Raw genomic sequence first — 13689 nt, 5'->3', positions numbered from 1 at the left:
ATCTCAAGGACTCTAGTATATATTTGCTTTACACTCAGAGAGCTAAAACATGCAAAAACCAAGAGTGGGGTCATTTGACGAGACTAAGGAGAGTCAAGTGTCAAACAACATTTATTACCTGACAAGTGATTAATCCAAAGAGCTACTTCTTCCCCTGGTTTGTGCTAAATGTGTATCAGTTGTGGATATAATTTTTTGTTTAAGCTTTGCAGACTTACAATGTTGCGGGCGGAGAAGTTCCGGATCGGGTCTTCGGCAGCGAGCGACACCGAGCTGAGCATGATGAACACCAGGATGAGGTTGGTGAATATGTGGTGGTTGATGAGTTGGTGACAAAACACTCGCACCCTGGAAGAAAGAAGAATAGCTAATCACATATCAGCAAGACACTATATGCAACTTTATGATTTAATGTGTAATGAATCTTCAATGCTGGGTAAAATATTTATTTGTTTTTATAGGTTGAGCATCGGTTCACTGATGATTTAAGTGTCTTACGGGTTTGTGTTACTGAAGATGAAGAAGGCACTTCCCTCTGGGATCGGAATGATCTTTTCCTTCTTTACCAGGTCAGCGATGGCCGGCCGAGGACCTGATGGAACCTCTGGGTCTTCTTCATCTCCTCCATTGTCATCATTGTCCTCTTCTTCTTCTTCCTAATAATAAAAATATATCAGAAAATGTGAACAAATGTATTACAATAAATTAGTATATTAGTTTTTGTTTGGTGGCTGAACGAAATGTGATAATACCTTTTCATCTTTGTCATCATCCTTTTTGTCCCTGTAAGTTGCAGGAAAATTTTGTAGGTACTTTTTCCATACATGTGTCAATAATAATAATAAACAAAAATATGGTAGAAAGAAATAGTAAGATCAGGTCCTCACTCTTTTTTGTCTCCTTCATCTGTGTTGAGTGATTCTGCATCTGCCAGGTTGTCCACAGCGATAGCCAAGAAGACATTCAGGAGGATATCTGAGCAAAAAGGTTAGTAAAGAATAACCACCTGATTTAAAAACAAAGAAAGACTCCACAAACCACATTGTTGCAGTGCTTAAATCCAAACAGTATTAAATAGTAGCAACATGAGTGTCAGAATGAGTCAGGATACAGTTTCCGCATATGAAGAGAATGATGAAGTAAAAACACACGACCATCCCGGTGGAGGAGGGGCCTCCGTACGCCTGGATCCCATCATACATGACAGCGTTCCAGTCTTCTCCAGTCAGGATCTAAATGCATGATAGTACTTAGTGAGATTCAAAAAGTCTGAGTGCATCTGCCTGCCACACTTTTCAGATTTTTCTTACAGATCTATCCTATGAAATTCCACCAAAAGTTTTGTATTTGTACTTCCACCAAATGTGGAAACATTAAAAAACACTGAATACTTTTGCAAGCCACTATATAGCAACATATCCACAACAAAAAAGACTGACTCCAACCTTTGGTTTCAGAAATATTTCAAACCCTGTGTGACTTGAACATAAATTCTCTTTGGTTTTCCACTGCCTGAAGCACACAGTCAATATTTGTCAGTAATAAACTTCATATAAATTCTGTAAAAAAAAAAAAAGATGCTTTTAAATGTGCTGCACCTAAAGTCAGGAACTTAAAAGACAGGAAAATGAAGGATATAGTCCAGAATAGATGCTAAAAATCTCCATTACTTGGAGGCTGAAACATATAATTGTTATTTCATTTGAATTAAAATGCCAACATGTGTAGTTTGATTGTTGGAAGTTGTTGTGTCTTATTTATGTTTGTGTTGTTCAGGGTAATATATTAAAAAAAAGACTCTAAACAAGCTTTTCTTTGGTTAGATAAAGTCTAATTATAAAAAAAATACCTGAAACACAGTGAGGAGGGCTTGGGGAAAGTTGTCAAAGGTGCTTCTCTTCGTCTGGGTTTCGTCAAAGTTGAACTTCCCACCAAACACCTGCATGCCCAGCAGGGAGAAGATGATGATGAAGAGGAAGAGGAGCAGCAGCAGGGAAGCAATTGATTTCATCGAGTTGAGCAGAGATGCCACCAGGTTACTGAGAGACTGCCAGTGCCTGCGAGGGCCGATTGAAACAAGAGATTACCCGAATAGATAAACAGCACAGTAGGGAGACACACCAACAAACACGAGTAACAAAATAAACTCACCGCGTGACCTTAAAGATCCTCAGGAGACGGACACAGCGAAACACAGAAATCCCAAGAGGAGACATGATTTCCAGCTCGACCAGAATGGTTTCGGTGATTCCTCCGCACACCACAAAGCAGTCAAAGCGGTTGAACAAGGACACAAAGTAGGCCTGCAGTCCCAGACTGTACATCTTCACTAACATTTCACATGTGAAGAGGGCCAGCAGCACCTTGTTCGCCACATCTGAAAGAAATATAAACATAATTTCAACCTTCAGAAAGACATTGTCAATTTAATTTGATGGAATTAATCAATTTGTCATTAATTTTCATTAATCAGAAAAAATACTTGCATCTTTTCATTGAAAACTCAGTGTTACTACATAACTACAGTGTGGATTTAAACTTGCTTGATTAAAAACAGAATAAACAATCAAATGAGGAAGTTTTCAACAAAAGTTAGGCAATCAGTGTTTGGAGTGTAAATATATGTATATTTCTTTGTTCTCTTACGCTAACCGATATTATTTTGTACCACATGGATGTCTCTTAAACATAAAACATGCTTTGTGCGAGATAAAAAAAACAAACATTAAGGAATAAGAATTAAAAGACAAAAAGATCAAATCAAAACTGTACATAAACACAATTAGACTGAGTTCAGTGTAGGCTGGTGCACAGCTGAATGTAGATCCATATGACAAATGAAATATCCACATCATTGTTACTCAAGCTGTTCTATCGGGCTAACCCGATTAGCAGTGATTATCACAATCTTTTGATCTCAACCTTTCTTTCTTCCACCCTTTCATTCTTTCTCTGTAACTCTGTCATCCTTCCTCCCTCCCTTCTTTTATCTCTCTCTTTCACACCTTCATCCTTATTTTATTCATCCCTTTTATCCCTCCTTGCTAGTTTTATTTGCTCTTGTTATCACTCTTCACTATCTCTTTTCATCCCTCTCATCCCACATCTGTACAAACTTCATTCCTCCCCTATTATCTCAGTTATTTCTAATCCCTATTTATCTCATCCTCCATCCATTATAATCTTTTCATGTCTCTCTGTTTTTCATGTCTCTCATCCTCTGTTATATATTTCCCATCATCTCTACTTTGTATTATTTGCTCTGTTTTGCTCTAGGTAGCACTTGGAGAAAGCATTTAGAAAACGGTCACCCAGATTATCATAAAAAATCCTCAACCCCTCCCCCACCAACAATTTGTGATGTGGTTCTTGTTAGAAGACAGACATATTTGTGCATTCAGATCGTACCCTGAACTTGTGTTAACCACATAGGCTGGTTGTAATGCTCCGATGAGATGGTGAGTGTGTTGAGGAACACCAGGATGATGACCAGCCAGTAAAAAGGTACTGACTTCACAGCCAAACGGCACTTCCTGCGGCAGAACCTGTTCCAGCGACGCCAGCGCCGACTACAAGAGGAGAGGGTATGATAAATAAAACCTTAAGATAAGAAAATACACACAATGCAGTCTTGATACTACAGCACAATCCTCAAGGGGAAAGTGTGAGTAGAATTTTGCAAGTCATACTGAACAGCAAATGAGCTAAAAACACTGAGTAAGGCTTTTCTATAAAAATACTTTAAGGTACATGCTGACCTTATGAAAGCTGCTAATTTATCATCCCCGGGAAAAAAATTCATTATGTATAAAGTAAAGCAAAAGCCGCTAACAGGCTAATAGTCACATACGATCACAACTTATACCAGAAGCTTTTTGCACTAGAAGATGCACCTGAAAGATATACTTACCTGAACTTTGACTTTGAGATTTTCTGACTGAAAGAAAAAACAAAAATTAATTTACAAAGCTGTTAGGAGTACTGAGAGATAAAAGTTGTGAAAACCCATTATGAGTTAAAGGTTTAAAGCAATGTGGACTAGCTGCAAGTTGCTCTTTACTGACCACAAAGGTCCACAGCAGGGTGTCTTTTCTTCCTCTCCGTTCTGATTCTCGGTGTTCACAGACTCTGTTTCACTGGCTGGAACGCTCGCTGCAGCATCACACAGAACAACCATTAGCAACTATAAAATCACATGCTGCTTGTTTTTTGTTTTTTTTTAATTATACAAACCACACCAAAAAGTGCAAATAGAAATAAAATGCTTAATCCACATAATTCTTAAAGTTTAAAGAAAATCTGGAAAGCGTTAAATCACTGCTGAACAGTAAATAGAAGACAGTCAGAGATCTCTGATTGTACTGCAATGCAACAAGAGCATCCATAGAAACAAAAAGGAGCAGCTGTGTTTCTGTCACCATCAGTATCATCCTGAAGGTGCTGCAAGGCAGTCATGTTACAGGCAAATACACAGCTGCTATACCAGGGACAACCAATACTAAAAAAATAAATGAATAAAAATAACAAGGAAGACATTGGAGAGAGTAGGTCAGAGCTCCTATAACTTGTCTTTGAAATGCTGCTACACTTGGTTTACTACAATATAAAGACAGGCTGTGGCGACACTTGATGAGTCGTATGAAATGTCTCAGCTCTTAAATTCAGGTGAGGAGTGTGCTTCTGCTGAGCTTATGTGGGGAAGTTGTCTTTGATTCCTGAGCTTTCAGACAGCTTTCAGCTCTGAAAACAGTGCTGACTGCAGGAGTCATGATCTGGGTTTAGCCCCGTTTCCCATATTCAGATTTCTGCTTTTAAACTAGGGCACACGGTGTTAAGTATGTTAAGTGGCTGCTACTGTGCACAGATCTATTATCACAAAAAAAAAACAGTCTCATTTATTGGCTGACATGTAAGGTTAAGGGAAAGGATAAGGAATGAAGGTGTATTCTTTAGGCTGTCCAGTAGTAAACCATGCACAGTGACAAACATACAGTAAACCAGTCTGTGCTGATTTTATAAGTAATATAGTACTATTATTAGTAAATACACAAGAGGAAATTTTCATCTTGAAAAGTTTTGATTGTGGATCACATTGCTGAAAACTCAAAAATACAATTTTATTCCCAATCAGTGAATGCATCGTGTCAAGTTGATAACAGCCTCTACAATCTTCAGTGATATTACTAATTAAAAGGGACCTAATTTAGCTATTTTTAGTCCCAGCGAGGAGTTTAAAGGAAGTCAGAGGAAGCAGAGATGAAAGAGGGTATTTTGTTCGACATGTCAACAAGCTGTGGTTCATTCAAGCTGTGTGAGAGAAAAACTTTCACACAGCTTGAAGGCCAACATTTTGCATATTCTCAGAATAACAAAGAAGGATGCTAGTTTTGTGATGCTAATCACATTAACAGCATAACTTACTGTCAGTGAAGACTGTTTGGAAGATTGAACTCTAATTATTTTGTCAATGTTTGAAAGTATTAGCAAAACTCTTCTTTTCAGTGACAAAGTTCTATGTAAACCACAGCCACTTAAATAAAAAGGGCTACACTTTTTATTTAAGTGACTATATACAATATCTTATTGTATATAGTCTTAAATAATTGTTCTTAAAAGGGAAAGGAATCAAAATCTGTCAGAATTGGTATCACAAGGTCAAAGCTTTTCAAAAACTGGAAACTGGAATCTGTATAAAAAATTATAATGATGCATTTAAATGATCCGTGTTGTCAGTACGTAAAATGAAGAGCTGTGCTTAAGGTTAGTGTTTATACAACTGGCTTTACAGCATCAGCAGCAAAAGGTTAGAGGTTTTAAAAGTTTTATCTATCTCAAAGACATCTGGCCACATCATGTCCCCTCAAGGTAAACTGAATAAAGTACCCTAATTATCTTGATATGCTTTGGTTAATAGGAACTGCATTTCGCCTGAGCCTGAAGCATATGGTGCAAAGTAATATCAGCCACTCATCTTTTCAAAGCTTTTGGGTTTTTACTATAATCATTTAGAAAATGTAATTCCAATGTGTGCCATCTGGCTATGAGATTGGATCTTAGCAGCTTGTGTTACAGCATGTATCTGTGTATAAATATCCCATTTAAGAAAGTTAATTTTAATGCATAAAAATAAGAGTCCCATCCAAAGGGGGAAAACTATCTCTCTCCCTTTCTAAAACATAAGGTCCAGAATATAAAATATGAGTTTTCAAGCATATTCTCTGACTTTAGTATACAATAAATGCTCTTTTTTAAGAAACTAAAGAAAGTTTATTTCACCAACAGATACAAAAAAAACCAAAAGGATAAGAATAAGTATTTTTATATATTGTGAGGTAGCAGATCACCAGAGATGATTTGTTTTTCACTTGTTGTGTAGGGATAACATGATATTTTCAGTAATTCAGCATTTTCCTAGGACAATCCATACCTAAAACTGTTACTAAATATCAGCACAGGTTATTTATTTACATAATGTGATAAAAACAACAGACAAATACAGATTGGGCACACACAGACACACTAAGCTTGAGAACACTGGAGGGAGAACCACAGGATTTACCATGAGTGTCGGACGACTGGCTGAACCACCCAAACCTTCCTTTCTTCTTCTCGGTGAGGTCAGCCAGAGTCACCCCTTCATGTGCAATGCATGCAAGCCCCCATGCATTCAGACACAACGGCACAGCAGAGGGACATGGGGAGGGCGGGGAAGAGGGCGAGAGTGGGGTGCTATCAAAATGGGTCAGAGCAGACAAGCACCACAGGACAACAACAGTATTCAAAATATCAATATCCAACAATGACAAAAGCAGCAGGAGTCACACTGGACTGCAGACACTGAGCTGGGCAGAAGAACAACAATGGAGAGCAGTTAGTCACAGGAAGCATCTGGAAGTGACGAGGATCTGGACCAACATGCGAACATGTTAGCTGCAGGGACTCATGGAGACCCGACTGACACGTGAAGCAGGATGAAGATGGAATTTTGAGCGAAAAAGGTGTGGACCATCGACCTTTTGGGAAAATATTCAGAGTAATGCTGCATGTGAAACTTAAAAAGTAATATAGAATGAGAAACTGAGCAATGGGTGTGGCAATCGCAGTTGGAGCTCATGTATGAATATGCAAATGATTCAATAAGCTATAATTACCATTATCAAATACAAGGTGAGGCCAAAGCATGTTGTCTCTTCTACGTCATGTTTTGGAACTTAAAGAAAGAAGATCTGGATTGAGAGTTTTTCTTCTGCTAAAGTCATTTGTTAGATTTTTTCCTCTTCAATGTAATTATATATTTTGTCAAGATTTAGTCAAAGCAAACCCCCTGGTCTAAAAAAGTCCTAAGATTAGCTGAGGAAATGTAAAAGGGCCTTAAAGCAAAACTCAAAGACAACATTATTTGCTTTAGTACTATCAGTTAATTTCTATATTTAGTTAATTGCTCTGAAAAATACCTAAAATATTTACAGAATATTTTTGGACACTTTTCTTAAATAATTGTGATGATTATGAAACTAAGCTGACAGCAACACACTTTTTTTAAATTCCTGAAAATATTCAGGTGTGTGTAACCTTTAATTTAACTATATGTTATTGGCAAATAAATTTAAAACAATGTGATTTATTTTATTCTACCTATACTACCTAGCAGTCATTTTCTAACATCCGGAGTTCAGGTTTTTCTTTGCACATCTTGTGTTTGAAGAGCCTCGTTTGCCTGTAGGTTGTAGTGCAACGAGTTCATTTGGTCACCAGGAAATGTGCAACTCAGTAAGTGATGCCCAAAGCTTTCATGCCAACAAAAAATGAATGCTGCTGAATATTTTCCTTAATAATCCAAGTTGAGCAATGTTGGCTGCTTGTGAGAGAGAGGAAGCAGAGGATGGTTGCTTACGGTTTCGCTTGCTCCCCTCCTCAGCCTCATCCTCGTTGTCAGGGTCAATATCTTCAGCCTGAGTGATCCAGTCCAGGTAGCCCTTCAGGTCCTCCTCCAGCTGCTGCTTCTCACGCAGCTTCTGGAAGTCTCCTCGAGCTTTAGCTTTTTCTCTCTCCTTAGAGAACTCTCTGCAATATGGAAGCAGCAATCATAGACAAAAACAAACATACACATACAAAGATCTGCATGAGTTAATGCAAACACAAACAAAAACAAGCGTTCACAGCAAACAAGAGGGGATCTTTCACACACAAAAGAATATCTGTGTTTTCTAGCATAAAATTATCTGATTTATTGTTTTTGTGGCATGGCTTAATATTTCAGTTTGTGTTTTTCTGAACTCTTGCCACTGGAGGGAGGTGTGCACCTTACAGAGACGGCACAGTGCTATAAATAGAGTCCAGCAATACAGTGGCGTATCCTTGAGGCGATCGTCTTAATCATACAGAAAAGGTACATTTCTACAGACAGACAGTTTTATGAAAACACTCACATTAAATAATAGCTTATAGGAATTATGAAATAGTGAAACTATGAAAGAAGAAAAATTCTTATACTAAGACAAATACACATTTAGGCTGCTATAATGACTAAGTTAAATATCTGACAACATTTAGGTGACTAAAGCACAAGGCACAAAGAGAAATGTCCCAACCAATGAGAAATCTGCTCAGGACGTGAAAAACGTTAGATGTAAAGTAATAGAAAACTTAAGCAAACAGATAACATCAATTTAAAACCATCTACAGGAACTTCTCGTCCACCTGGTGTGACAGCTCTGGCAACCTTAATGGATTTCTAAAAAAAGAAAAATAAACTCTCCTTCCAACTGGTCAACCAGCTAGAGTTAAATCTACTGTAACACCCCGCCCGGCGCTGTAGCGACGGGAAAGCAAACCGGGGTTTGAGAGAGCTTAGGAGCGCAGAGGGAGTGAAGGGCGAGGAACAAGATTAATTTTTCTCTCAGAAGATGACTTGGGACAGGCTGAAGGCAGAAATGTTCACAATGCAGTTGTCATAGACAGGATGTAATAGTTTAGAATCAAAACAGCTGAGAAATTTACAAGCACATTACAGGTGAATTATAATATTTCTGAAATGTTTAGTAATTAGATTACTGAAATGAAATAATATAGATTTAATACATGGTTGCATTTTGACATGCTTTTTTCTGTTAATGGTGAATATTATGGCTTATAGCTAATGTAAACAGACAAAAAACACCAATAAAGGGATTTCAACATAAAACTATCACCTTCCTGAAAAGTATGTCCAATGAATAGACAAGATTGTTGATAATTCTCCAGGTGAAGTCACTGACATGCTACATGAGCAGCATTAGCCACAAAGTGTCACTGCTAAAGAAGTCTATCAATGTGAAGTTCAGTGGAAGGAAAACCTGTCGTATAAAAAGTTGTCCAAATAGCAATGATAACAATAGCACTAAAAAGACTGTGAAGCAAAGCCCATGCAAACGTTTGGTGTAGATTCACCAAGTGTGTGCTGTGGCTGGACTCAGTGCTTCAAGAGTCATGATCCAAGACACGGGCAACAACTGTTGGATTCCTTTTGTGCTTTATCCAAATAAATTTAACTTACAGTTAAGTGGAATTGAAAAATGTGATGGAAAAAGGTGGAAGTTAAAACAAAGGCTGACTCAGTGTGCTTCACTGCCCAGGAAACTAGCCTGAACAAAATCCCATAGAGAAAATATAAGATGAGATCAGGAACACCAGATCCAACCATGTTGACTTGCTGAAGGTTTCTGCAAACTGGGCTCCACTAACACAACAGCAGAGCCACAGGGGGCTTCCCTCCATGTCATGCCACATTGATCCAGTAATTCATGCAAGAAGAGCCTCAACAAAGAGTGAATTTAACAGCAGGTCAACCTTTTTGTATAAAACATGTTTTATACTGAGTTACAGAACCTGAACATTGGTTTATATTAGCTATAATCTATAATGTTCAAAATTACCTTAAGGTTCTTAAAATATATCACTATATAACTAGACCTGTCACAATAAACAATAAATCAATTAATTGCATGATAAATGAAAAGAAACTCAATAATTTTCATTTTCTTGATTTATCGTTTTTCTCTTTTCTCTCTCTTTTTACCAAAAACTGAATGATAAAAGTTTTGGTCTCAACTATCCCTTATGAAAGATAATTTTGTTTACATAGACTTCATAATTAATTTTATTTGTTGTTTCTGTTGTTTTCTTTCTTTACTTTGGATATTTTATATGTCTTCCAATTCCACTGTTTAAATGTTTATTATAATTTACAGATTATTGATCTTAGAGAATGAGTTCTTGCATTATTATGCCATTATTATTAATATATGACTTGAAAATGGTCTCAAAACAATATTATCATTTATCGCAATAAGTCCTGGGACAATCTATCGTCCAGCAAAATTTGTTAATGTGACAGGCCTATGTATAACAAATCCATATCATATGTTTATAAGTTTCACTTTTGGGATGCACCTTTATTCTGAAGGTCAGCTATTAGATTATCATAATTTTACCATAATAATGGTAAACTGATTTATTATCCCAAACAGAGAAACATGCTTTCCACACTGCAAACCAAATCCACCGCACACGCTGCGTCTTACCCACTTAGCACACCTAACACAAGGTTTAATACGAAAAAGGAGCCCAGTATAATCAGGCTGACAAAGTAAATCCACGGCGTTTCAAATCCGATGGCATCGTTGACCTACAGGAGCCGAGAGCAGCCAGTTAACAGACACAGAAACAAAGAAAAAAACAGAGAACCTCCAGCTCACAAAAGAGCAGAAAGCCCCTGTCTTCAAAGAGAAAAAGGCTCTTACCCGCTCAACACACCCAAAACCAGGTTAAGAACGAAAAAGGAGCCGAAGATCACAAGACTGACAAAGTAAACCCATGGAAGCTCAAAGCCCATAGCATCGTTCATCTGGAAAAGCAAACATGGAAGGAGAAGAAGAGAAGAGAGAAAAGAGGAAAAACGGAGTAAAATCAGAGGAAAAGACAGAATCAAGCTGAAAAAGTCATCTGTCTTAAAGGAGACATACTACAAAACTCATTTTAATTGTTCTAGCTTTCTTTGTTGCATTGCTTCTACAAGCAAATTTAACATAGTATCTCACTTCATTTAGGTGACAATGAACATTGTGAAAAAGCTCTAAAATCCTCCTCTTACCCTTTTTCTGTGAAAAGATGTTGTATTAATCCAGTTTTGGTATAAGCTATTCTTGTTTCAGCTTTTATTTAAAGATTGGTGATCGATTCTTAATTTTTACTCATTATTATGAGCCGTATTTTAATACTTTTACTTTATAGTTGTTACATGACAAAATGTAAAAAAAAAAGGTATTAAAAGCCTGAGAAAAAACAACTGTGAAGTCTAGGATTTATAGGGATGATACCTCAATTACATTGTTTTAACTGCTAGATATCTATTAGGCAACTTAAATCTGTGTATCTACCTAAGATATTTTAGACACAACCTCCAGTAATCAGTATTTCACTATCTATGACATATTAGAGTCATCGACATAAATAAATTAAAAGAAATTATTATGCAAGATTGTAAAAATCCACCATAATATGTCTCTTTTAAAACAGATCTCATAAGAAAGATAGCGCAAGATCAGTACTAATAGGTTGATGAATGTGTTGAGTCATTTAGCCAATCAATCACATGTGAGTGATAAAAGATGCCTCAGGAAATGATCATCACCTTCATCATCACACTGTCAGTCACATTACTGTGTTTGAGGATGCATCAAAGCTGAAGGCATGTGTGTCAGTCGCAGGTTATCAAAATGTGAGGCCAGAGCAGTGCTCACCCAGTAGAGCACGTCTGTCCAGCCCTCCATGGTGATGCACTGAAACACCGTCAGCATGGCAAACAGAAAGTTGTCGAAGTTGGTGATGCCCCCGTTGGGGCCGTGCCAGCCTTCTCTGCACTGTGTGCCGTTGATGGGGCATTGGCGCCCGTGCCCTGAGATCGCACAGGGAGCTGGATCATCCTCTGCTACCAAATCTGCAGAAAGACACAGTCAGTCATCTTTAGATGAAGGTAAGTTATCTTCACTTTTGATTTCTAGCCTCAGTTTACATTTAGCATTAAGAAGGCCACATGCAGACATGAAAACACAAGCATCATTCTGGTTTACAGAAAGATATTATGTCATATTGTTACTAAGCCATGTTATTTTACTTATAAATGAATGAGTTTCTGTGTTTTTCTGTCTGGTAATCCTGTAAACAGTTCCATGTGGGAACAAGGAAAGGTTAAAAAGTTGTGCTTTTAGGACTCCAGTGAATGAGAAGCATCATTAATAAATGTACAAAACATTAAACAGTACTTAAAATTGAATACATTCTTAAAGATTTTGGTAAGCCAGCATACTGACAAATCATCCAGGAGTTTAAATGAACCAACAACAACATCTGAGACACTGACAGCCTAATTTGACTTGATATAGGTTTTCTTCATGATTAAACATTGAGACAGAGATTCGCCAAATTTGCATCCATGAGAGACATGCAAGGTCAAAACTACAGCTAACAAAAAGAACACAAACACATGCTGGATTTCCTAAAAGAAAAAAAATATACAAAAAATAAACTTCTTAAGGAACACTCAGATATTTTGAAAGCATTCTTTCAACTTTTTTTTAAAAGGTGTGCGTTAAGTCTTATTTCGTATGAAACTAAACTGATCAAAAAATAACAAACAATATCAGCAGCCAAAATGGTGGTGGTAGTGTGTAGGTAAGGACTAGCTGTGTTGTTCCAGGACTAAGACAACCATGAAACTTGTTCCCTAGCAGACAACTCTGGAGAATAGTTATCAGGAGGACACCACCAAGTCCACCTCTTGATAACTTAGGTTTTGGTGTGGCGTAGTCCAGGAGCAACTCTGATTCAGATGTTATGCAACTTTAAAGCTTATTTTTCTTGGCATTTCAGGCATTCCATATGAAAAAGCTAGTTTTTAAAGGAATTTTTTATTTAAAAGTGGCTTTTTTGGCTCATTTTGTCTGATATTAAGACTTGTTTAATTATCAAAAAAAGAGGAATGGTCAAGGAATGTTAATGAACTCCCTTACAAAGAAAATTAAATACATAAAATTTTATTAAAGCAAGCTGAATTGTCACAACTACAGTCTTTTGATTACTATAACATTAAACTGGAGACAACCTGAAGCATTTCACAAATGTTTAGCAAATCCTTTAAGTTTGTCACTATGACATTATGATTTACTGAAATAAATGTAGAAAGAGCATCAACGAGGTTTTTTGGTAAGGAAAGCAGAAAAAGCTGTTCATAACGCTGCATTGACTGAAAATTGCGTTTGCTTTTATGAGTAAAAGAAAACCAAGAGGTCTCACCTGTGCCGCCTATATAGCAGGTTGCATGCATTTTACCGATGAAAAGCTCCAGGCCAATAATGGCATAGATGATGATGACAAACAAGACAAGGAGGGCGATGTGCAGCAGAGGAACCATGGCTTTAATGATGGAGTTCAACACCACCTGTAAACCTAAGCAAAAATGAAAAACAAACATATGATAAAGATATGGCCAAAACGATGAGCTCTTGTGTTCCTGTTTCTTATTGCTAAATTTTAACACACGTAGCACCAGATGGTAAAGAGTTTCAACCCTGCAGGGGATATAAGAAAAACATTTATGCAAATCCTGATGGCTTGGGTCATACAACTGAACCTTCAGCACCCTGTGATGCT

The 13689-nt window shown here is 37.2% G+C and overlaps 1 protein-coding gene across 10 annotated transcripts in view; it reads right to left on the bottom strand.

Moving 5' to 3' along the window:
• Positions 1-13689, bottom strand: part of LOC102234457 (voltage-dependent L-type calcium channel subunit alpha-1D-like) — a 71608-nt gene that overhangs the window by 33523 nt on the left and 24396 nt on the right. For all 10 annotated transcript variants that reach the window (XM_023324487.1, XM_023324496.1, XM_023324488.1 and 7 more), the window contains 15 exons: positions 13333-13485; positions 11781-11977; positions 10782-10885; positions 7895-8064; positions 6560-6634; positions 4065-4152; positions 3911-3937; positions 3409-3569; positions 2152-2377; positions 1850-2057; positions 1112-1232; positions 888-975; positions 753-783; positions 499-656; positions 219-348 (listed from right to left, as the gene is read on the bottom strand). In XM_023324487.1, the coding sequence (XP_023180255.1) occupies positions 219-348; positions 499-656; positions 753-783; positions 888-975; positions 1112-1232; positions 1850-2057; positions 2152-2377; positions 3409-3569; positions 3911-3937; positions 4065-4152; positions 6560-6634; positions 7895-8064; positions 10782-10885; positions 11781-11977; positions 13333-13485 (1937 nt within the window). The remainder of the gene's footprint in view (positions 1-218; positions 349-498; positions 657-752; positions 784-887; positions 976-1111; positions 1233-1849; positions 2058-2151; positions 2378-3408; positions 3570-3910; positions 3938-4064; positions 4153-6559; positions 6635-7894; positions 8065-10781; positions 10886-11780; positions 11978-13332; positions 13486-13689) is intronic.

The sequence above is a fragment of the Xiphophorus maculatus genome, chromosome 20, assembly GCF_002775205.1.
Source record: "Xiphophorus maculatus strain JP 163 A chromosome 20, X_maculatus-5.0-male, whole genome shotgun sequence".
Taxonomy (NCBI): domain Eukaryota; kingdom Metazoa; phylum Chordata; class Actinopteri; order Cyprinodontiformes; family Poeciliidae; genus Xiphophorus; species Xiphophorus maculatus.
Note: the sequence above shows the minus strand (reverse complement) of the source record. Positions and strands in the feature narration are given on the sequence as shown.